Source organism: Drosophila kikkawai, chromosome 3L (assembly GCF_030179895.1).
Source record: "Drosophila kikkawai strain 14028-0561.14 chromosome 3L, DkikHiC1v2, whole genome shotgun sequence".
Taxonomy (NCBI): domain Eukaryota; kingdom Metazoa; phylum Arthropoda; class Insecta; order Diptera; family Drosophilidae; genus Drosophila; species Drosophila kikkawai.
The window spans coordinates 18,906,752-18,929,232 of NC_091730.1; the positions used below are offsets into that span (position 1 = coordinate 18,906,752).

Below are 22,481 nucleotides of genomic sequence, written 5' to 3' on the forward strand. Positions count from 1 at the left end.
TTTTGACGATCGTCAAGGACTTTTCGTTTGTCCAGAAATAAACCTGTTTTAATCGGCATTTACTATCTGCCAAAAAAAACTTTTATATATTTTTACCCCAAGGGATGTGTGCTCCCATTGCCACATATTTATTATAAGGGTATATTTTGCAATTATCTTTCAGTTATTCGTGTAAATTCAAAAGGGGTAACCCCGGAGATGTTTCATACGTTAAATACATAATTTAAGGTCTTTTATCAGTAGAGAAAATCTAAGTATTATTATTAGATAAAGAGTATAAGGGGTTTTTGCGTGAAAATGTTTTTTAAAATATATTAATAAAACCAAGTAAAGGATATACCATTTAATTTTAAATATTTTCTTTATATTTTAATTTAAATAATTCAAAAAACTACTAACTAGTCAGCAACCTTAGCTCATTAAAACAAATACAATGTAATCCTTTGTGTTAAAATTTTTCAACAATTGTAAGAGCGTGCTCGCTGTTATGTTGTTAATAGTTATTGTCTCGGACAATATAAATGCACGAGCTGTTAAATGTCGCCAATGGCAAGGACTGCAGCACTATAAATACATTTAAAAAAAACGGGAAAAACAATAATTTAGCTTAACAACTTAATAACAAAACAGCACTCTGCTCCCGATCACCTGTTGGCCAACCGATCGTCACGAGGCTCGAGAAGAACCCTCATCGCAACAGCGACTACTGTGCAACAACAGCACAGGCGGAAGAAAAAATATAAATAAAAAAAAGTGAGGAGACAAAAAAAAAGGAAACCTAAGCCCGGTCTTGGTCGCAGTTATGAGTTTCCACCTGTTCGCGAATTTATTGATTGCCACATTGACAAATGAGCCACCCTGCTGTTATAAAACCAATTAAAGGAAGGGTCCGTTTGCATGCCCATCTCCTGCTTCTGCCACGTCTCCGGCTCACTGGAATATTACGAATAAATTAGGTCTGGTGAGAATTAATTGGACAGTCCACTGGGCCACCGGACACTCATTCGGTGTGATATATAAATCATGGCAGCAAATGCGGCAATAACAGGATTATCCAGCCTCGAATTAATTTGGCTTAGCGAACGAAAGTGCGTCCGCAGAAGTCTAAATGCGTCAGAATCCTGCCAACTTACACTGAGAAAATGAGATTTAAAATTTAGGAAAATTTAGAATGTGTTTTAAAAGTTAAGAGAGGCAACCTAAAGGGGTTTTATTGTATATATACAATTTTTAAGTCCTCTTAAAAATAGTTTGTTATATATTTCCTTGAATAAGTTATATAAAAATATATTTAAATTATTTGTAATATAATTTTCCAGTAATGACTGCATTTTTGGCAAGTGTACTAATTAGAGACACACTCTCAGAGATGGCCAATAAGCAGGAGCAGAGCCAGTGTCAGTGGCCAGTGGCCAGGAAAGAGCACCTGCCAAAGCGGTCGACGCATCATTAATAATTCCGAAGGAGCGGCTAAGTCAGCCGCACGCATAATAACCACGATTAAAGCAAACAAGGCTCATTGTCGGTTAAATGACAAGTTTTGACAACTTGTGAAACGACAAAAGTGGTGGTCACTGGTCGGTCGATCGGCAACCGGGAGCAGGAACGAGGGTATATCTCTCTCTTGTACCTCTGTCTCCTGTGGCAGCGACCCAGTTAAATTAATAATCCGCATAATTGGAGAACTTAACTCGGGCAGCGGGAAAGAGAAAGGACACTGGGTGACGACAAAAAGAGCGTTATTTGCTTTGCGCTTAATATATCATTTAGATTGTTTGTCGCAGATAAAAACGCTGTGAAGACTTTTGGCTGTCATTATTATTATTGTTGCTGTGTTTGTTATTGTTATTATTGTTTCACTTTATCGTGTTTATGGCCGGGTGATTATTGCTGTTCGCTTGTAAGGTTTGTTAGCTCGATTCTATACGGACTTGCGTGGCAATTAGACTTTGAGTTGTCGATTTGGTCGGTCAGTCAGCTCTGGCTCTATATTGATTTAGAGGCCACCAATTACTGCCAAAGGACAGTGGCATAAATAGAAAATAATTGTGTCTGTTTCACAATTATGTCCCCATTGGATTGTTGTCTGGATTTTGATCACTCTGGGAACTCGCACACCTTTTGCTGGACATATGATAGCTCTTGGGTAGATAGTATAATTGGAGTCTTAAATAGCCGTGTGGCTCATATTATTTTCTCTTTTGATTAAAATCATTTAATTGGGGTAAGGGTTTCGGTATTATTTTTTTCCAGAATTCAAGTTGGGGAACTGTTTTTATAAGCAAAATATAAAGGATAAAGATTGCACACTTGTACACAATCAACACATTAATTAAACTGGTTTATTTAAACCTTAAAAGCTGTAGAGATAAATTCTAAACAAACTCTTTTTTTTTTACTTGCTGTACTATAATTCCCAACTGGTTCTAGCTAGTACCTAGTGGTAGCCTCGCTTGTTGTCAAAGCCTGTGATCATCGGTTTGTGATCAATCTGTGATTGGAGATTGTGACAATCTTCTGAAACAGCTGTGGTGTGATTATGATAAGCAAATAACAATATAATGATAAAATATAAAAATGTTAATAATTTTAAATGATAGCAAGAACAAACTATATTTTTAAAACAATTTTTTCCGGGCAAGAAATTTAATAGAAATATGAGTTGTGAAGTTCAATATATAAATATAGGTAAAGAACTAAGCTTTGACTAACATTATGGATTTAACATAAACATTTTTTTTTAATATCAATATATTAAAAAAAAATGTTTATGTTAAATCCATAATATCAATATATTAAAAAAAAATGTTTATGTTAAATCCATAATGTTAGTCAAAGCTTAAGCTTAGTCAATATATTAAAAAAAAATGTTTATGTTAAATCCATAATGTTAGTCAAAGCTTAGTTCTTTACCTATATTTACATGACTTTTCCACCCTCTTAAACTCGCTTTAATGTTAATTATTCCCTCTAATCTAAAATCTATTTCGTACATACACATTTAATTACTATTTTTTCTTCTAATGCTTTCTTTTTCGGTAATTTACAACCTTGTACCGACGACATTTACCAATCGGAAACGAAAACAGGGCGTAAGTATACAAACAAGAGCTATTCTAATATGTAACTAACTTGAAAAACAAACACAAATTAAACTCTCATTAAGGAACACCAGGAACATGACTCTGTTTCGAGATTGCTTAGGTCTTGACAGTGAGTGCACCTTTAATGATAAATTAATTTGGCGAGTAATCTCCAGAGCAATGTGCTACCGCTGCCAGGGCGATCGGTCGGTGGCTCTGATCCGTGGGCAATTACGGCGGAGAACACAGCCAGGGAGTCGTAATTATAACCAGAGCAGCAGCAGCAGCGGCAGCACCAGAAGCAGCCATGTTAAACATGACAGTATTCGTGTCCTGGCGATCCATCAAAATGACAGCTTCTGGGGTCTGTCAAGCGATTCCCGCCGCCTTATCAGCGCAATATCGAATTTCGATCAAAAAACGCCTCCGAGCGACGGGGCCCTGTCGGGAAACACACAACAACCGCTCGACTTTTGGCGCTAAACGTACATCCGACCAAGTCGGAACCAACACTCTCCACTCCACTCTAGAGATCGCCCAGAGCCAGCCCGCATTCCAGTTTCCTGACCCTCATTATCATACATAGTTGGCACCATTAGGGCTTTTGGCACGGGCACAGGAGCAAGGACACTCGCTGGTATGACTAGCCGCAGTTACGTCGCACAGGACGCGATATCCATCTGCCAGAAAAATGAAATGGAAATAAAAAAAAAATTGAAGAAGGGTTGTAATTGCCGTTGAAGCCGTTGGCCAAGCCGATGTATTATTAACTTGTTAAGCGAAAATGGCACATATACGAGTATTATGCACTTGCCTGCCTGCCTGCCTGCCAAGCCTTATCCAAATCCTGTGAGCGAGCAGGATCCACTGTCCTTGCTGACATTCCTCAATTTGTGTCTGTTTTCCAAGTTGTTTTTTGGCACTTTGTCGTGGTCTTAATTTTATTAATTGTATGTTTTCTATCTTTCTTTTTGCATGTTTCCTTGGATGTTACTGAATGTGCAGTATGTAAGTAAAACATATCCTTTATTATTTTAAATAATTTATAAATATTTATGTATATTCTGAGCAAAGTTAACTTACAGTTAAAGGAATTTAAATTGATGGTTTCTTAGAGGTATTTTTTAAATTCTAATAGTTAGGGTTAATTCCCAATAATAATAATAATTAAAAAACTTATCTAAGCCTAAAATAATTATAAAAATTTTTATAAGCCCTTAAAGTTTATAGGAATTTTAAAAGCATTTAAAAATCATTATAAGAATTCCGTAAAATCAAGGAATAAGCTTATCTATACACCATATCGTGGGATCCAAAAAAATAAAATATATACCACCTTAATGGGGTCTTCTCATTCAAAAGCCGTTTTTTGGACCCTTTTTAAAAAAATTCTTATTTGAAAACGCAAAGAATAATTGAACACTTTTTTTATTTATTGTATTCAAAAATGTTCAAAGTAACTAAAAAAGTTGTTCTTGCCTCGATACGAGGGTTGTTCAAAGAGTAATGAGACTTCAAACTTGGTGGTCGAAAAAAAAGGTGTCGACCTGGCGGCCACGATTCAGGGTTTCCAGAGCGTCCGAAATGAAAAATAAAAACGGGGTTATAATCAGAATTGATGTCATTTTCGGCTGACGGAACAGATTTTTTTAAAAAATTTTTAAAACAAAATGACGGCCATTCAAAAAAAAAATTCGATTTCGGGGGTTTTTTTTTGTAGTTTAGTGTAAAAAAAAAATAGAAAAAAAAATTTAAAAAAAAATCTGTTCCGTCAGCCGAAAATGGTGACAATTCTGCGTCGATTCCACTTTGTTTCATGAAAATCGGTTCAGTTGAACTGGAGATATCATGGCCGCCAGTTCGAAAAACGTGGTTTCGAGATAAACGCGTTTGAAGTTTGAAAAAAGCTCATTTTGCATAGAACTTGCTTCACAAAAAAGGCTGTATCTTCTAAAGTATTTCGAATTTGTAAAAATCCTTTTGGGGACATATACACACCATCCCAAGCTATAAATAAATGCAAAAAAAAAAAAATCGAAAAAAAAAAGTTGCCCAATGAGAAGACCCCCTTAAAAGGGCGATTGAAAACACCTCCAGAAAGGAAGAGCGGAGCGTAATGTGAAACCGAGGACACTGCGTCAAATATGCGCAACATCCTTTTATTATCATGAAGCAATAACGGATCAGCAACACGGTTAAATGTCGCACGACCTAGCTAGGTATCGGAATCTGTGCTCCTGGAATTTCTGCTGGATACGTTGCGAAGGATGGATTCCACGACGGATCCACAGATCCGGAGGAGAAGCAAATCGCTCTGTTTGCCTGCCTGCCTGCCTGCCTGTGCCGCGTGTGTGCCAATGCCAGTGCCAGTGCCAATACAATGCCACAGCTGAACGAGACACAAGAATTTATGGCATTTCACTTTCAAAGACACAAAATTCCTGTCCCTTGCCACCATTAATGGAATGGACAATAAATTTAAACGTGCAGACGGACAACGTGCCATATGTAAAAAGGCTCAGAGACACACTGTAGCGGCAAAACTTCCCGAAATGGCTAAAATCGCTACGATCCGCCGTCTGCTCTCTGCTCTGTGCTGGCCTGCTCCGGCTCCTGCTCCTGCTCCTGCTCCTCCCAAGGAATTGCGCGTGAGACGATTTGTAAGCCCGAAACCGGTCGCCTTTTTAAGCCTTTCAACATCTGCCTGTCCAGCCTGTCCGCTAACAAGGCGATAATCCATGGACAATACCGATTTCGATGCTGATCTTAGCCCTTTTATAATTAAACTTATGACAACAATTTTAGACATTTTTTTATACCATAAATTTGCTATGTTCAGAAACTAAAGTAAAATAGAAACTGTTACAGTGGTTGTTATTTATTAATAAACTTTTAAAATCTAAGCTAATTTACTTAATTGTTCTGTTACCGCCACCCTGTCGTATCGCCCTTGAGAATTTAATTCCCCTTATCTAATTCGAGACAAAAAATGCGCTAATTGAATAGAGACGAGTCGACAGTATCACTGCAGCCAAATTATACCCACATTCCGCCGCTCACCTGAGTGCTTCCAGCTCCCAGCTCCCAGCTTTCAGCTACCAACTGGCAGCTCTCGGCCGTGATCATTGGTTTGGCGAAAGACAATGGACGAGATTAAATGCCAGGCTGGGCAGATTAAGATGCATCGACAGCAATAACTACGTCAGCAGCAGCAGGAGCAGTAGGAGCTGAAGCTGGAGCTGAACCTAAAGCTATAGCAGGCAGCATCGCGCATCTTAAACGGGAGACACGAAACAAATTTCCCTTGAAAAGAATTACATACCGATCGCCGATCGCTGGCCAGACTATGGGAATTGACTTGAAACTCTATTTGTTCGAAACCGATCGAGTCCAGAAAGTGACCGTCTTCATTGTCAACACATGGGCGATGCGATACGATGCGATGGGATGCCCGCTTACGTGGGCTGCAGTGCGGCGGCAAACAATTCTATAGAAAATCAGACATGCACCGCCGTAGCCGTTGCACTGGTGGCGATCTGCCCGAGATCTGCCGGCGATTCAGCAAGTCCCAGCCTCAGTTCCCCTCGACCGGGAACCTTATCGCTGCCCAACGAATCGTTTTGCCATACTAAATTATTATGTTAACATGAAAATAATTGAGGCAACAGGCATTCGACGGTGGCTGGCCAATTTATTTATATCGCTAAATCTCGCTTACGGAGAGTCGTCCGTGGATTTGGGTTTTTCGGGTTCGGCGGCGGTCGCAGAGGCCAATTGAAGGCGGTACAAATAGTTCCAGAACTGGGGCAACCGCAACGGGCTTGGATGACAACACCAGAGACTGGTGGCTACTGTTCAGATAGCGTGCCGCAAATAAATCCCTCAAAATGATAGGAACACAAGGCCTTGTTTTCAGATTTGTAATAAGTCACAAATTATGGTGTATTTATTATGTAAAAAATATATAATCTATATAATTATAGAAGTAAATTATAATGACAAAAACATTTAAATGTCCAAGGACATTATTAGTATATACTTTTCTGTATACATCTTATAGCTTTAAATTATTGTTATCTTAATTCTTTTTCTAAATCTTTATTTATTTTCTGATGCTTAAAATATGGTTATATTTTACCTTTCAGACCGCCTTGCACTGGGCCGCCAAGCATGGTAATGAGGATGTGGTCAAGCTAATTGCCGGCACCTATAAGGCCGATGTTAATGCCAGAACGGTAAGCTATAATCAGAGTTTTGCAAGCGTGTTAACTTGAACGATTTTAATATAACATTTATTTATTCCATGTACTCGCTTCTATCGCCAACTGTGGACACCGTAGAACGGGGTGAGTGGTGATATGTAAATCTATTGGGGCAATTTTAATAATAGACGAGAAACCGACTTATTGGCTTGTCCCAGTCGCGCGTAAATGTGCGTCACATGTCACACGGCGTGCTGGAAATGTATCGTGTAACCCTTTCCCCGGAGGTTTTAAGACCCGAGAGTGGAGAGCAGGCTGTGACAAATCATGACGAGCATATCCAATCCAAGCCTCACCAGCCTGTCACCTCCGTTCTGATTTCGAATCCATCTAATCCTTTCGCTTGTGCATTCAAGTTTACACAAATTTTAAATTGAACGTCGCTTTGTTCCTTCGAAATTAAATTCACTCAAATGTATTAAAATGTCACATCCACATTTGAAACAAAAACGTGAGCTGTTGTCAATCACAGTCCGCAAAATTCGATGCGGTTCTAAACAAAACAATGCCACAAAATGGCAAAACACATGGTTTTCCAGAGCGTATGGAACGCATATATAATTTACACTGTGAAGAGGTTTTATGTGGTTTTTATTAATATATATGAAAGGGATACAAACTTTCCCCTAAGAAATGTTTTATAGAAGTTGGTTAAGAAATAATTCATATTTTATTTACTATTTTTTATTTTAAATTGTTTATGTTTAGGGATACACACCGCTTCACTTGGCCACCCAATTTGGCAGAGATAATATCTTTGAATTACTCTGGAATGTTTACAGTAAGTATTTAGTAAATTATAGATTATAAAAATAAAACCTCTAGATAAATATATGGGAATTAAGTTCCTATGAAACCTTTAAACACCTTCACTTAACATTATTCTTATGTAACCCCTTATTTTAATCATTTCCAGAGGCCAATCGTGACATTATGGACTATAGCGGCAACAAACCCTTGGATTATAGTCGCCAGCGACCAAGTGTCTCGGCCTCCACATGCAGCAGTGAGTATCAAAAGTATTTCATCAATACGGAGGTGAACAACAACTACCAACTGGGATTCATTGAGACGTCACTTGGGAAAGGTGAACTCATCGGTGGGACACTGGGCAGCGCACTAACCCGCGGCAAGAAACGCTCTCAGTTGCTCTATGCCACCGTTAGCGGTGGCTCGGGTGGAGGTGGCGGTGCGGTTTCCCGCTCCCAGTCTATGATGGTCCAGCGGCGCTCCAAAAAGCCAGTCGTGCAGGGTCTGTTCAGGTCCGCAGGTCCAGCAGATGAGGGCAGTGATCTGGTGCCCTGCGACCAGGAGGGGGGAGGCCATCCCGTTCCATTCCGCGGCGCCTCCACTCGTCGCAAAGAGAGCTTTCTCCGCAAAACCTTTCGATCAACAGCGGGCGGTGTTGGCATTCGTCGGCAGCCCAAAGATGTTGTTACTACTACTAACCCACCCGAGCATGGTTAATTATTAGATAATCGCTTGTTTTATAATCCTTCACCTCTGTATTTACCCTTTCAAAATTGTGCTAAAGTATGTATATAAACGTGCAGGTAACAGTTGTAATAATTAATAATAGTTTTTAGAGTTTTACACAGTTTTAATATTGAAACCAGTGCATTTTTTACAAACTAAGCATTTAAGTATTACAGCATGGCCTTATTATGTATTGCTTTAATTTTTACCACGGTGTTCCGATTAATTATTAGTTTTATATCTATGTACATATATCCACAAATAATCGCATGTTTATGGGAAAAGAATTTAAACAATAAAATGTATACACTACGAATGTTTGTTAACCAAATATATTTTTCGAAACTAATTTCGTAAAAGATTTATTCTTTATGCCTGTGGTTATTTGCAAAAACTAATTTATAATTATTAAAAAAACGCTTTAAAAATATAGTAATATATACTAAATAATTCTTAAAACAGACTGTTTTGCAACCAATTTACTGAATTTAAAATCATTTAAAGAATCCCTCTTAAAGACATTATTATAATTAATATTATTGCCCGCCCATCCCTCACAACAACAAAAAAATCCATTGAAAACGTAGAGTATATGAATCCTTAAACTGATCTAGTAATTAATATTTAAAATGGGAACCTCTGTCTATTTTCAATATTTGCTGCATGCAGAGATTCAAGCGATGCGATTCAGCGGCGGACTCAACGGTACCTGGAGGCAGGTTGAGAGATTTAATGATCTCGAGTATTATCAAAGCATTAGTGTTGAATAATTTATATATTTTGCTAGCCAACTATGCTTTATTCTTTCGTTTTTGTAGCCTGTAAATATATGCTTTTTGTACTTGATTTGGTAGCTGAGTTTTTATTATACTAGTTTTTATTTTCGCAAGCATTTAAGTTGCAAAGCCTGTTTCTTTTGCGATTCTTGGTAAGTTTTCTTTTCTTTTTTAGTTATGTTATATTTTTTCTCACCGCCTGCATTTATTTAAATTATTTAATAAAATATTATCAAAAGTTATGGCATTTATTTCAGCTTTCGCATGTTCATTTGATATGATTACGATTTTCATGATTAAATATTAATATTTATAATTTTATTTTGTTTTCTTTACAGAAATCAAGGCACGCAAAAAGCATGCAAGTAAGTAAAAATAGCAAGTATTTAAGCTTTTTCAATAAAGAAATCATTTAAAATTAATTATTAAAAGTATATTTCACTATATTATTATAAAAAAAAGCTTAAAAGCATATTAAGTAATTTTTAGGATATTTAAGACTGATTTTTTTATGCTTAAAATAAATAAGGAATCCTTTAAAATTTAATTAAAATTTAAAATAATATTATTATTTATTTAATATTAATTTTATATATATTTTCCCCTCTTTTAGTCGAAAAAGATTTGGGCTTCCTGCGGATTGGTTCACTGAATGTCCGGGTAAAGAAGACCACCGAGGCGTTCAGCAATTTCTTGGGAGTGGGCAATGGCAGTGGAGTGGCCCAGATGCCCTATGGCGGGGCAGCGGGAACGGGAGCAGCAAGTCACCCTCACCATCGATCTCGCCGAGCCTCTCATCAGCGTCATCATCACCACGTTGGTACGACACGGAATCGCCATCCGAATCAGAGGGCAGCGATGAGCACACCCTACGCCACGAACGGCGGCGGAATACCGTCGAGGGCGAGTGCTCCCAATAGCCATCGCAACATTTACGAAGGAGTGCACAAGTCGTGGGGATCGGCGGATAATATAACGCAGCGATCGGAGGAACTGATGCCGCCGCCCAAGTCGGTGGACTACGTCAGCAAGCAGCGGAACAAGTCCTCGAAGCGTTCGTCCTATGCCTCGAATGCCACCGATTCGCCCCGAGACTCCATCTGCTCCTCAAATTCCAGTTCCAATCTGAATGGCGGCTACAGCAGCATGCCCACCACCCCGAACCAGATGCGTGCCCCCAAGGGTATAGTTCCCTCCTTTGCCGCGGACTCCGATTCGGATTCCGCCTGCGGATTCGACTCCAGTTGGTCGGTCAATTGTCGCAACTCCTCTAGCAGCAATCCTTCACAATCCTAATTACCTGAAGAAGCCCATTATATCTACCCCACTTAGGGGACACCACTTAAAACATTGACCATATGTAATCGAAAAAGTATTTGTGTTTCACTTGAACTAACAACTAAAAACTATATTTTTATAAGGAAATTTTATGTAAAGCCGTGTAAGTGTATTTTTGGAAATAAAATTTTGAGTTTTGTGTTTATAAAAAAATATTTGTTGGTAACTTGAAGAAATGAAAATGAAATGAAATGAAAATTGGTGATATATTAAAGTTTAATATATTTTTCTTTAAACAAATATTTAACATGTTAAGCAATGCAAATATTTCAGGTTTTCTTGGGGGTATAAGATGCCCATAAAGCCAGTGATTGTCAAAAGTCTTATATATTCCGATTTGCCATTAAAATCCTAATTAATTAATAATAAAATATTGCATTAATGCATCAAGGTTTTTAAAATTTGTATAATCATTGCAAAGAAAGGTATTAAATGGATTATTTGTCGAGAAATTTAAATCAAATACTTTCCAATAATACTTTAAAGTAAATCAATCTTAATGAATAAGTTAAAAATATATTTTAAATTTCGGTTAGTTGCGCGCGCAATTTGGTTTAAAGACGCGTTAGGGCTTGTCTCACCACTGCGTCGACGAGTGTCAACAAGTTTCTGGCATTCAAATTCTGGTCTTCTTCTTCACAATTGATACGACTACACGTGCGGCTAAAATTGTTTGTTTTGTTTTAATTTAAAAACCCAATTTAAACCTGATAAAATGGGCAAGAAGGACAAGAACAAGAAGAAGGGCAAAGGAGCCGAGAAGACGGCCATGAAAACGGACAAGAAGCTGGCGGCGAAGCAGAAGAAAATGCTGGAAAAACTTGGAGAAGTAAGAATAGAGTTACTGCCATAAAAACAAAAATAAAACCTTTATTTATTAACAGGCCAACATAGCTGACATCATCCAGTTATTGGAGTCCAAGGAGGGAAAGATTCAGACCATCACTGAGAATGCCTGCACGCCACCGAGTCCCCGATCCAATTTTACGCTTGTTGCCCACCCGGAAAAGGAGGAACTCATCATGTTTGGGGGAGAACTCTACACGGGATCAAAGACCACGGTCTACAACGATCTGTACTTTTATAACATAAAATCTGGAGAGTGGCGGGAGCTGAGATCGCCGGCAGGACCCACGCCAAGGAGCTGCCATCAAATGGTGGCAGTGGCCAGTAATGGAGGAGAACTGTGGGTGAGTTGGTGTACTTATAAAATAATTTAAAATATTTCATTTAAAATTGGGTTTTTCTAGATGTTTGGCGGAGAGCATGCCAGTCCCTCGCAGCTGCAGTTTCATCACTACAAGGACCTATGGAAATTCTCACTCAAATCGAGGAAATGGGAGAAGATAACTTCGCCCAATGGCCCCAGTGCCAGGAGCGGTCACCGCATGACCGTATCCAAAAAGCGGCTGTTCATATTTGGTGGTTTCCATGATAACAATCAGTCTTATCATTACTTCAACGATCTGCACATCTTCTCCTTGGAGTCTTATCAGTGGCTTAAGGTGGAGATTGCCGGAGCTGTTCTGCCACCGCCTCGCTCTGGCTGCTGTATGGCCGCTGCTCCGGATGGCAAGATCTTCGTTTGGGGTGGCTACTCCAGGGCCAGCATGAAGAAGGAAGTGGATCGAGGTGTAACGCACACGGACATGTTCGCGTTGACTCAAGATAGTCAGTTACTCGAATAATCCTTTACATTTCCATATACTAAGACTTTTATCCACCACAGAAAACGCAGGCGATGCGGACAACAAATACAAGTGGACAGCCGTAAAACCCGGCGGTTATAAGCCCAAACCGCGCAGCAGCGTTAGCTATACAGTGGCCGCAAATGGCAAAGCTTACTGCTTTGGCGGCGTCATGGACGTCAATGAGGATGATGAGGATGTGGAGGGACAGTTTGGCGATGAGCTGCTAGCCTTTGATTTGACCGCGCAAACGTGGAGATTGCAGGAGATCCAAACGAAAGCCAGTCCGGCTGAGAAGAAGGAAGAGACCAACGACGTGGAGATGTCAACAGGTCCTGCCCAGCCCGTAACCACCACAACAGATGGTGTCTTCACTGTTACCGTTGGGGGACCGAGCACCAGCACCACTCCATATGTCTCCAACATACCCAGTCTGTTCGGCAAACCCAAGCCCACGAATGTACCCTCGCCGAGAATGAACCCCGGGCTGTGCGTTTGCAAGGGAACCCTCTACCTTTTCGGTGGAATCCTGGAAGAGGACGCCAAGCAGTTGACCTACAACGATTTCTACTCCCTGGATCTGCACAAGTTGGAGTGGAAGGTCATAATTCCCAACAACTTGAAGGCCCACGAATGGGAGGATAGCGACTTGAGCAGCTCCGACGAAGAGTGCAGCAGCCTGGAGGACGAGGACAGCTCCAACAGCTCCGACATGGATACGGATTAATCCGGTTTGAAGTTATTGCAAATGACTATATAATGTAAATTTGGTTAACAATTCTCTTAAATATAAACAAAATGGAATCTTTTTGAATGTTCAATCACAGCTCCAGGATCTCGGTGAGGATGCGCTGCGTATCCTTGGGCGTATACACCCTATGGCTGATGGTGCGAGGATCGCTGTAAATCTCGTAATCGTTGCCGCCCGGCTCCGTTTTGTCGCCGAAGAAATGGATTTCCTTGAACTTGTAATGAGCTTCGATATGACGCAGGCAATAGGTCTTGTCCCAGCCGTGCGGGAAGACATCGAAGCTGATCTGGCCACCGATGGAGTACGTGAGATCCACATCGGCAAACTCCTTCTTAAGGTCACTTATCATCTTCTCGCGCACCTTGTGCTCGTTGTCGTAGGCGGCGAACATATTCCGTTCCTCCCGCGAGCACTGGCGTCCAATGGGGCAGACGTTCATCATGCCGTTCCGGAACTCAATGAAGGTTCCCCGCTTGATGGGCAGCTCCAGCTCGGACAGGTAGCGGAGCACAAAGTTGATGAACCGCTGCAAGGTCTTCTCGCCGAGATGCTTGATGATGTTCTGCTTGCCAACCTCTTTGCCACCTTCAATCTGGACGAGTCCATTCTCCGGGAATATAAAGTCGAACTCGGTGAGGATCTTCTGGCCGCTCAGCTGCTCGAACATCTTCTCCAGATCGGATCCACCCACGATTCCGATGGTAGCCCGGGGCTTCACTTTTGAGTAGAAGAACTCCTCGAACTCCGGAGTCACCACTGACCTTGGCATCGTCAGGGTTCCGTCCACGTCGAAGAGCAGAAGGATTTCGTCACGTTTCAGTGTTGCGGTGCACATCTTTCATGAGAGTAATTGCGCGGAACCTGGGGTATTTATTATCCAAGCAATTATGCCCACGTATGATTTTCAGATAAAGAACCCAGTAAGCGGCAACGCCGTGGTGAGAAATACCCTAAAGCTTTGGCGGCACCCGGCTGGATGTGAACTGGTTCCGAAACCATTCATAATTTAATAAATTATTTTTAAGAAATTAAATTATAAAGTGGTCAAATTAAGAGTTGTAAGATAGTAAGAAATCTAATATTTTTAAAGTCTTTTGCTTAATTCATGCTGTTAAGGGTCAGACAGCTTGGATTCGTTATATATTTTACAGGTTTTAAGTTATGTACATTGCTAAATGATGTAAACAAAACATACACATATTTGGGTTCTGAGGTGTTCAATTAACGTATTCTAATCGGGATTCTTTACTTCGCCTTAATGTGCTGCAGTTCATCTCGTTTGATTTTGCTGTATTCCTGTAGGGTCTTGTACTTTTCCGTGTTGATCATGGGGTCCACAATTACTGGATATAGCGTCAGGCCTACGGCACCCACAATGCAGGACACGAAGCCCACAAATCTCCATCCACGTAGAACTGCCATTTAGCTGGCAAAATTATTTTGATTAATATATTTTCGGATTTGTTATTATAAAACACAAAAACACCTGGTTGGTTCGCCCGTTAGATGCTAAAAAAGACCATATGAGTGGTCTTACTAAAGCGGTGTGTTTGAAGTATTTTACAGTAAAGACAGGATATAGTGAACTGGTGAAATTTTGCCAATAAAAGTAATATTTGTAGAATTTTAAGATTATAATGTTTAAAAATATCATTTAATGAGCTAAGCTTTAGAAGCTTATAAATTTTAAACAATAATCAAATAAAAATAGTTGAATTTTTAATTGTTTTGATAGCACATAGACTGCATTACTTTTATTATAAACATAATAATTTATTCAAATAGCAAAAGTGAATAAATTACCAGCTGAGGTGCTCATTATATTAATTTATTTCTTCATCATACCCAATCCCCACTGTAGCTACCTGTTGGTATTTTTCTCTCCACAATACTGGTTCAATCGAACGCTCTGGCTCTGGTCACACTGATTGTCTGTCTTGAGCTGGGCTTGGGTGTGGTATATTGTTTGACTAATTGTTTAAGATTGGCCTTTTTTAAGTTAAATTACTTGCTTGCTGAACATGGCTAGAAGCCTCGTTTTTGTGGCTCTAGTCGGCGCTTTGTGTTTTACCCTCGCTTACGGTAAGTACAGCTCAAAAACCGGAGTCCAGGCATCTGCGTTTACTTGGGCGTTGGCATGACTCCAAAATATTTTCATAAACCACGATTTTTTTACTCACTTTTCAGCTCAACATCATTACGATGAGCACAGAATTAAGGACATTATTTGGTGCACCAAGAGCCTGGAGGAGCAGTACAAGTGCGGAAACCTAACGGTGGCCATCGCTCGAGATCGCGCCCTCTTCGACGATGCGTTCCTCAATCTCACCTGCTTCAGGGCCTTCAGCGCCGATGAGTGTATCCATCACATAGATCGCGAGAAGGCGCACATCACTTCTCTCGATGCTGGGGACGTCTTCACCGGTGGTCGATACAATTCCTTGATACCAATCATGCAGGAAAAACTGGAAGGTGGCTTTGCGGAATATCAATCGGTGGCAGTGGTCAAGAAAGGATCACTGCAGGATGTGACCAATTTGCGCGATATGCGAAATAAGCGAGCCTGCTTTCCCTGGGTGGGCAGTCTGGCGGGCTGGATTGTGCCTATTCACACGGTGAGTTAAGGGAGTTGACTTTGAGAGGGAATTGTGGAAAGGATATGGATTTAATAGAGATCTAATCAAACTTTTAGAGCCCTTTAAACGTTCAGTTTGAGCTAAAAACATGTAATTAATGATTAACTTATAAAACCCACTTATTTTTCAGCTCCAACGAGAAGGCGGCATGGAAGTGGTGGACTGTAACAACCAAGTCAAGACTGCAGCCAGCTACTTCAACAACTCTTGCGCTGTGTACTCGCTCTCCGATAAATACAATCCCATTGGCGATAACTCCGACAAGTGAGATCCAAACACAGCTTTCAATTTAACCCCTGAAACTAATGCTGTATTCTTTTTCAGACTCTGCACACTTTGCACTGGAAAGATTCCTGGCGGCCGCTGCTCAGCTGCTGATCCTTACTATGGCTACGAAGGTGCATTTAGGTGTCTTTTGGAAAAGGGAGACGTTGCCTTCTTGCGACACTCGACCGTGGCCGAAATGCTGCAAACCACCGAATTTAGTGAGTAAATAAAAGCAAACTCTAAAAAATTTTAAACTAACTTAAATTTACTTTTTAGAAAACTTGCAACCCAACAGTTTTGAGTTGCTCTGTCGCGATGGTCGTCGTGTGCCCATCAATGACTACCGACAGTGCAATTGGGGCCAAGTGCCCGCCGATGCTATTGTGACATCTTCCGCACGAAGCTTTGCCGATCGCAAGCAGTACCAACAGTTCCTGAAGCGCATTGCGGAGTTGTACTCCGATGGACTTCGCGACGACCGCGGCCGGCAGAACGGACAGTCCGGGCAGGGATTTAATAATAACTTTGACAACAACAACTACAATCAGCAGCAGGGTCAAAGCGGTGCCTATGACCAGTTTAACAATCAATATGATCCCAACAACCAGTACAGGAGCCAGAATCAGTACGATCAGTACCGCAGCGAACGCCTAGATAGCAGCTTTGCGGCGGATCAAAACCCGCTGGACGGCACCAACACCTCTATTCTCTACGAGAAGTTCCGCATCTTTGAATCCAAGCGTTATGGCAAGCCAAATCTCCTCTTCCAGGTGAGTTTTACCTATTTGCTTTAGTTAAAGTGGAATTTTACAGGAATTTCTCTGTTTACAGGACTCTAGCAGGGCTCTTACTGTCATTCCCGAAGACGATCAGTCATTTACCAAGTACTTGGGCAATGCTATCGGGTATATTTACGGAATTCGTGAGTGCCCAGTTGGGGCGATGACCCTCTGCGTGACCTCCGAAACTGAACTGGATAAGTGCATCAAAATGAGGGTGAGTCATGAAAAGAAACTTAAAAATAGGAAAACTTATAAAATGTTTACTTTTTTTTACTCTCTCCAGACCGCTCTGAAGGCTCACATCCTTAAACCCGAGCTGATTTGCAAGAAGATGCATTCCCACATCAATTGCATGCAGTTCATCCAAAGCGGAAGGGCTGACATCGCTGTCTTCGATGCCGGCGATGTCTACACCGGCGGACTCAACTATGACTTGGTTCCGTTCATGTCGGAGGTGTACAATCTGGGTGAACCGGAGTACTATGTGGTGGCTGTTGCCAAAGAGGAGGACCCCGACACAGAGCTCACATATCTGAAGGGCAAGAACACCTGCCACACGGGCATCAACACCGCCGCCGGATGGACTTATCCCATGGCTCACTTTATCTCCAACGGCTGGATCCGTCCCTACGGCTGCGACTCTGTCCGTGCTGCAGCGGAATACTTTACCAAATCGTGTGTTCCGGGTGCACTTAGCAGTGAATACAACACGGGAGTGCCCTACGATAGCATGTGTGACCTGTGCCATGGTACCAGTTATAGATACTGCCGGCGTGATGCCTCGGAGGATTACTATGGACATACGGGAGCATTCAGGTGCCTGGTGGAGGGCGGCGGACATGTGGCTTTCATGAAACACACCACGGTGATGGAGAGCACTGGCGGCAAACGCAAGGAGTGGTGGGCACGTAACGCTCTTAACGATGACTTTGAACTGCTGTGCACGGACGGAACGCGAGCAGAGATTAACGAGTACAAGCGCTGCAATCTGGGCAAGGTCAAGGCCAATGCCGTGGTTACCCGCGGCGGGCCCGCCTACAACGAGACGCAACTGAATGCCTACATCAACCTGCTGACCTATGCCCAGCAACTGTATGGCCGCAAGGATGTGGATGCCTTCAGCTTCAGCATGTTCTCCTCCCCGATCGGGCACTACGATCTGATTTTCCAGGATGCCACGCGCCAGTTGCAAGTCATTCCGGCGAACAAGCGCACATACGACGCCTATTTGGGCAGTGACTTTATGCGGGCACGCCGCATCACCGACTGCTATGCCGGTGCCTCCCAGGTGGCCTTGTCCCTGGGACTGCTCCTCGTGGGCTCCCTAGTTGCAATCCTCTAAATATCCCAATAGACGTACTCGCTAAGGTTTTAAAAGTTCAACAAAAAGTGTACAAGAATCTCCAGCACAAAAGTGGAAACATATCAGAAGTCTTACATTCCAAATATTCATAAGTTCAAAGAGAGATCCAATTCCGTCCGAAAAATCGAATTCCCCTTAGCCGAATTATTCTTGAAAAAAGGCTATAATTTATATATATTGTAGTGCCTGTGCCTTAATATATAGTATTTGTTTTGTGTACGTACCAACTAAGTCCGTCCAAAAAGAAGTTTGTACCTAGAATGTTTAAGCCGAATCTTTTACAAAAGCTTTTTTAAGTATACACAAAAAAAAATACGAAAATGATCCCTTGGTTTATTTTAAAAGGTATTTTTTGTTTAGATTATAAATCTTATATTTAGGATTGATTCTATTTATGTGACCCAGCCTGTAAAACCGGTAAATTTAACCAGTCAACTGTGACGTCATCATCAGATGTTTGTGCCAAAGGAGTTGGCAACGCGGCTCATTTAAACGGTACGGCAACGCTAGTGCTTCGCTTAAAAATTAATTTTTCTTATGATTTCAGACAGACTTTAAGGGAAACTTTAATTTAAACAGCTTAGTTTAGATTGGCTTCACCTTTAAAAATTGTATTTCATGTGCGCAACCCTTTTTAAACGACATTAAAATCATTCAAAGCAGCCATGCAGTGTGACCAGCATGTAGGACTGGCTGCAACGGCGGGGGAACGCAACGGTCACACCCACCTGCATAAATTCCACAATTCGCTGTGTTCGTAAAGATTCGAAAGCTGCTCCGGAAAACCGGACCCTTTCACCTTGCTCAGGACCAGTTGCGCCACCTTAAACTCTCGCAAAATGTCGATCAATCTCCGCACCGTTTACGCGTTCGCCCGCGAGATGTACCCAAAGGTTTCCACCGAGCACGTTCAATATGGAACAGCTGGCTTTCGCGGCAAGTAAGTTTCAGTTAATTAACGATCTAGCCGAGTTAATTATGAAGTTGTAACAACCCCACACCCACGCGCTGCATACGTTGCCTGTGGCGAGTGTGTGTGTGTTGTTTGATTGCCAAATGCCAGTGTTTGCTTAAAGATAAGTAATGTGATTGCATGCACCATGTTGTCGAAGCGGCGGCGGTTTATTTTTAGATGTTGTTCACCTTTTATCAATGGACATGCCCTTCTTTCGCTTCTTCTATGTGTAGGGAGAGGGTGTGTGCATGTGCATAGGCGCATACATACTGACATACAGTCGAGGTCAGCGAAGTAGGTTCTAAAAGAGCAGGGTGCATTGTTATCAGGTTATTATTCATAATAATACAGCTCTATATTGATTGTGTACGAGATAGTACTTATGTACTATCTCTCTAGAAATCATTATCTATCTATTCTATCTAACATCTATATATTTACCTAGCTTTCCATCTATCTATCTATGTATCTATATATCTATCTATCTATCTAATCTGAGTATCTTTAATATAGTAAATAATATTATATTTAAAAATGTTTATTATTAATTATAATAAATAATACAAAATGCCCCTTAATTCCACTCCACAGGGCTGAGTTCCTGGACAGCGTAATGTTCCGCATGGGAGTTCTTGCCACCCTGCGATCGAGGTATCGGGAGGGTGCGGTTATCGGTGTAATGATCACGGCATCGCACAATCCGGAACCGGATAACGGCGTCAAACTGGTCGATCCCAAGGGTGAAATGCTGGAGGCCAGCTGGGAATCCATTGCCACCGATCTGGTCAATGTCAGCGACCAGGAACTGGAGCAACATGTGGCCAAGATCATCAAAGAGAACAACATCGATGTGACGACGAGTTCTCAGGTGTTTGTTGGCATGGACAACAGATACCATAGTCCGCGATTACTTAAGGCCGTGGCCGATGGAGTGATTGCGCTGAAGGGCAATGTCAAGGAGTACGGTATTGTGACCACGCCCATGCTGCACTATTTTGTGGTGGCGGCCAACACTAAAGAGGCGTACGGCAAGCCCACCGAGGAGGGATACTACGAGAAGCTGATCAAGGCCTTCGAGCTGCTGAGAAACAGCCGGCTGGAGAATGGCAACTACCGGAACAACATCATTTTCGATGGCGCTAACGGTGTGGGTGCCCGCAAGATGCTGCAGTTCATTAAGCGCATGAAGAGTTCCTTGAATGTGACGGTTATCAACCAGGGCATCGGTCCTGGCAAAATCAACGAGGACTGCGGTGCGGATTACGTGAAGGTGCAGCAGCGGACGCCAAAGTCCATGCCAGAGGTGGAACCCTTTACGCGCTGTGTCAGCGTGGACGGAGATGCCGATCGGGTAGTGTACTTCTTCACCGACGACAAGGGAGAGTTCCATCTCCTGGATGGCGACCGCATTGCCACCTTGGTTGCGGGTTACCTCATGGAGCTGGTCACGCAGGCCGAGATCAATCTGAGGCTGGGTCTAGTGCAGACCGCCTATGCGAATGGTGCATCCACAGATTATATAGTCAACGAACTGAAGTTCCCCGTCTCCTGTGTTCCCACGGGCGTGAAGCATCTGCACCACAAAGCCCTGGCCTACGACATTGGTGTCTACTTCGAGGCAAACGGCCATGGAACGATTGTGTTCAGCGACAATGCGAAAGCCACGATTGCCCAGGCAGCGGAAACCAAAGAGAGTGCCAAGACCCTGCTGCTCCTCATCGATCTTATCAACGAAACCGTGGGGGATGCCATCTCCGACATGCTGCTGGTCGAGACGATCCTAAACCACAAGGGCTGGGATGTCCAGGACTGGATCTCATCGTACAACGACCTGCCCAACCGACAGCTCAAGGTGAAGGTGCAGGACCGGAATGTAATCGAGACCACAGATGCGGAGCGGGTGTGTGTGAAGCCGGAGGGTCTGCAGACAGAGATCAACAAGGTGGTGGCCAACTACAAGCGGGGGCGCTCCTTTGTGCGCCCCTCAGGAACAGAGGACGTGGTCCGAGTCTATGCAGAAGCTGCAACAAAAGAGGTAACTTAAGAGTAATTTGTATTGAAATTTCCTATAATGTGTTAATTTCCTTGAAGGACACGGATAACCTGGCCTACGAAGTCGGTATTTTGGTGCAGAAACTAGCCGGCGGCGTGGGACCCGAATTGACAAAGCCAGGCAGTGCCCATCTGTAATCCTTAAAAACGAAACAACCTCAAAACGATCATTGACACAGGTCCTGAGCAATAAATCTCTTTACTCTAAGGTGCTCAATACTTACGCCTAATTTTACGCAAAAGTCTTAAATTGCAAATGCATTTATATACCTGTAATTGTTCCACTGTCTTCTGTGTTCTAAAGATGAGATGTGTTTTTGTACCACTAAAAATAAAATGTTTTATTTAGTATATTTTTGTTGGAGTTAATTTTAAAATTAAAAAATTTTCTTTTAAATAAAAGGAAGCTTTACGCCATTATAGACGGCATTTTTGAGCTAAAAGACTATCATTTCTATTCTGTGTTATTAAATACTATATATTAGATATTTTGATTTGGTTTTTATACCACTAAAAATATGTTCTACTTATTTTAATGTAGTGGGAGTTATTATCAATATTAAATAGTTCACTATAAATAATAGCAAAACTTTACGACATTTTTGAGCTAAAAGCCTAATGCATTTGTTTATTACATAATGCTATACATTTAATATTTAGAAAATAATTAATCTTAGTGGGCCAGACATATAATTATTTAAGTTTTTGATTAAGTTTGATCAACCACTAATATACAAAATATTCCACGGTAACGTACAAATCGTTAACGTAAGGAATCAGTGTGATATATTAATTATTTTTTCCGACGGGACTACCTTGTATAATTCTATCATGAGTGTGACCGCATAAGAAAGTCCGAAGTATTTTGGCAGGATCGCCGTAAGGTCACGCTCTCATACCATTTTACTTACATTTTTACACTCTACATGAGAATTCGACCCCAAAAACGAGAATTCGACCCCAAGCTGTAAATTGACATTTTAGTTTGAAATTCAGAGTGACCAAGGGAAAAATATCAAAGAATATCAAAAAAACATCGCGATTTCGACTAT

The 22,481-nt window shown here is 41.5% G+C and overlaps 6 protein-coding genes and 1 long non-coding RNA gene across 10 annotated transcripts; 4 read left to right on the top strand and 3 right to left on the bottom strand.

Annotated features, from left to right (window-relative positions):
* Positions 1-2,800: 2,800 nt before the first annotated feature.
* Positions 2,801-6,645, bottom strand: LOC138928278 (uncharacterized). Of its 4 annotated transcripts, XR_011444791.1 has the most exons (4): positions 6,406-6,645; positions 6,144-6,334; positions 3,898-4,076; positions 2,801-3,763 (listed from the first exon to the last, which is right to left on the bottom strand). It is a non-coding gene; the product is annotated as an uncharacterized lncRNA (long non-coding RNA). The 4 variants fall into 4 exon arrangements; XR_011444792.1 differs by lacking the exon at positions 6,144-6,334 and having other exon boundaries at positions 2,803-3,763; positions 3,898-4,107; positions 6,406-6,644; XR_011444789.1 differs by having other exon boundaries at positions 2,803-3,763; positions 6,144-6,644.
* Positions 6,646-7,423: 778 nt separating this feature from the next.
* On the top strand, positions 7,424-11,088 carry LOC108070453 (uncharacterized). The gene is made up of 5 exons (XM_017160930.3): positions 7,424-7,429; positions 8,054-8,126; positions 8,262-8,351; positions 9,936-9,962; positions 10,211-11,088. The coding sequence occupies exons 3-5, from the start codon at positions 8,279-8,281 to the stop codon at positions 10,891-10,893; spliced, it is 783 nt and encodes a 260-aa protein (XP_017016419.2). The 5' UTR covers positions 7,424-7,429; positions 8,054-8,126; positions 8,262-8,278; the 3' UTR covers positions 10,894-11,088.
* A 469-nt stretch (positions 11,089-11,557) lies between these two features.
* On the top strand, positions 11,558-13,427 carry LOC108070472 (kelch domain-containing protein 4). The gene is made up of 4 exons (XM_017160957.2): positions 11,558-11,764; positions 11,820-12,125; positions 12,186-12,606; positions 12,665-13,427. Exons 1-4 carry the CDS (start codon positions 11,651-11,653, stop codon positions 13,348-13,350), a joined length of 1,527 nt encoding a protein of 508 aa, XP_017016446.1. The 5' UTR covers positions 11,558-11,650; the 3' UTR covers positions 13,351-13,427.
* On the bottom strand, positions 13,363-14,305 carry Pmm2 (phosphomannomutase). The gene has a single exon (XM_017160958.3). The coding sequence runs from the start codon at positions 14,207-14,209 to the stop codon at positions 13,445-13,447; it is 765 nt and encodes a 254-aa protein (XP_017016447.1). The 5' UTR covers positions 14,210-14,305; the 3' UTR covers positions 13,363-13,444.
* Positions 14,306-14,464: 159 nt separating this feature from the next.
* LOC108070475 (uncharacterized) lies at positions 14,465-14,945 on the bottom strand. Its single transcript, XM_017160959.3, has 2 exons — positions 14,861-14,945; positions 14,465-14,800 (listed from the first exon to the last, which is right to left on the bottom strand). Exon 2 carries the CDS (start codon positions 14,794-14,796, stop codon positions 14,620-14,622), a length of 177 nt encoding a protein of 58 aa, XP_017016448.1. The 5' UTR covers positions 14,797-14,800; positions 14,861-14,945; the 3' UTR covers positions 14,465-14,619.
* Positions 14,946-15,295: 350 nt separating this feature from the next.
* Tsf2 (transferrin 2) lies at positions 15,296-18,729 on the top strand. Its single transcript, XM_017160921.3, has 7 exons — positions 15,296-15,456; positions 15,562-15,989; positions 16,141-16,274; positions 16,335-16,495; positions 16,554-17,047; positions 17,109-17,273; positions 17,343-18,729. Exons 1-7 carry the CDS (start codon positions 15,396-15,398, stop codon positions 18,399-18,401), a joined length of 2,502 nt encoding a protein of 833 aa, XP_017016410.1. The 5' UTR covers positions 15,296-15,395; the 3' UTR covers positions 18,402-18,729.
* Positions 18,730-19,142: 413 nt separating this feature from the next.
* Positions 19,143-21,849, top strand: nst (phosphoglucomutase 3-like protein nst). Its single transcript, XM_017160922.3, has 3 exons — positions 19,143-19,362; positions 19,969-21,412; positions 21,469-21,849. Exons 1-3 carry the CDS (start codon positions 19,262-19,264, stop codon positions 21,565-21,567), a joined length of 1,644 nt encoding a protein of 547 aa, XP_017016411.1. The 5' UTR covers positions 19,143-19,261; the 3' UTR covers positions 21,568-21,849.
* Positions 21,850-22,481: the final 632 nt, after the last annotated feature.

Coding starts and splice junctions, on each gene's coding strand:
- LOC108070453 (XM_017160930.3), top strand. CDS start 8,279: ATGGACTATAGCGGCAACAAACCCTTGGATTATAGTCGCCAGCGACCA. Junction 8,352..9,935: donor CTCGGCCTCCACATGCAGCA/GTGAGTATCAAA, acceptor TTTTCTTTACAG/AAATCAAGGCACGCAAAAAG. Junction 9,963..10,210: donor GGCACGCAAAAAGCATGCAA/GTAAGTAAAAAT, acceptor CCCCTCTTTTAG/TCGAAAAAGATTTGGGCTTC.
- LOC108070472 (XM_017160957.2), top strand. CDS start 11,651: ATGGGCAAGAAGGACAAGAACAAGAAGAAGGGCAAAGGAGCCGAGAAG. Junction 11,765..11,819: donor TGCTGGAAAAACTTGGAGAA/GTAAGAATAGAG, acceptor ATTTATTAACAG/GCCAACATAGCTGACATCAT. Junction 12,126..12,185: donor GTAATGGAGGAGAACTGTGG/GTGAGTTGGTGT, acceptor GGGTTTTTCTAG/ATGTTTGGCGGAGAGCATGC.
- Pmm2 (XM_017160958.3), bottom strand. CDS start 14,209: ATGTGCACCGCAACACTGAAACGTGACGAAATCCTTCTGCTCTTCGAC.
- LOC108070475 (XM_017160959.3), bottom strand. CDS start 14,796: ATGGCAGTTCTACGTGGATGGAGATTTGTGGGCTTCGTGTCCTGCATT.
- Tsf2 (XM_017160921.3), top strand. CDS start 15,396: ATGGCTAGAAGCCTCGTTTTTGTGGCTCTAGTCGGCGCTTTGTGTTTT. Junction 15,457..15,561: donor GTGTTTTACCCTCGCTTACG/GTAAGTACAGCT, acceptor CTCACTTTTCAG/CTCAACATCATTACGATGAG. Junction 15,990..16,140: donor GGATTGTGCCTATTCACACG/GTGAGTTAAGGG, acceptor CTTATTTTTCAG/CTCCAACGAGAAGGCGGCAT.
- nst (XM_017160922.3), top strand. CDS start 19,262: ATGTCGATCAATCTCCGCACCGTTTACGCGTTCGCCCGCGAGATGTAC. Junction 19,363..19,968: donor ACAGCTGGCTTTCGCGGCAA/GTAAGTTTCAGT, acceptor TCCACTCCACAG/GGCTGAGTTCCTGGACAGCG. Junction 21,413..21,468: donor CAGAAGCTGCAACAAAAGAG/GTAACTTAAGAG, acceptor ATTTCCTTGAAG/GACACGGATAACCTGGCCTA.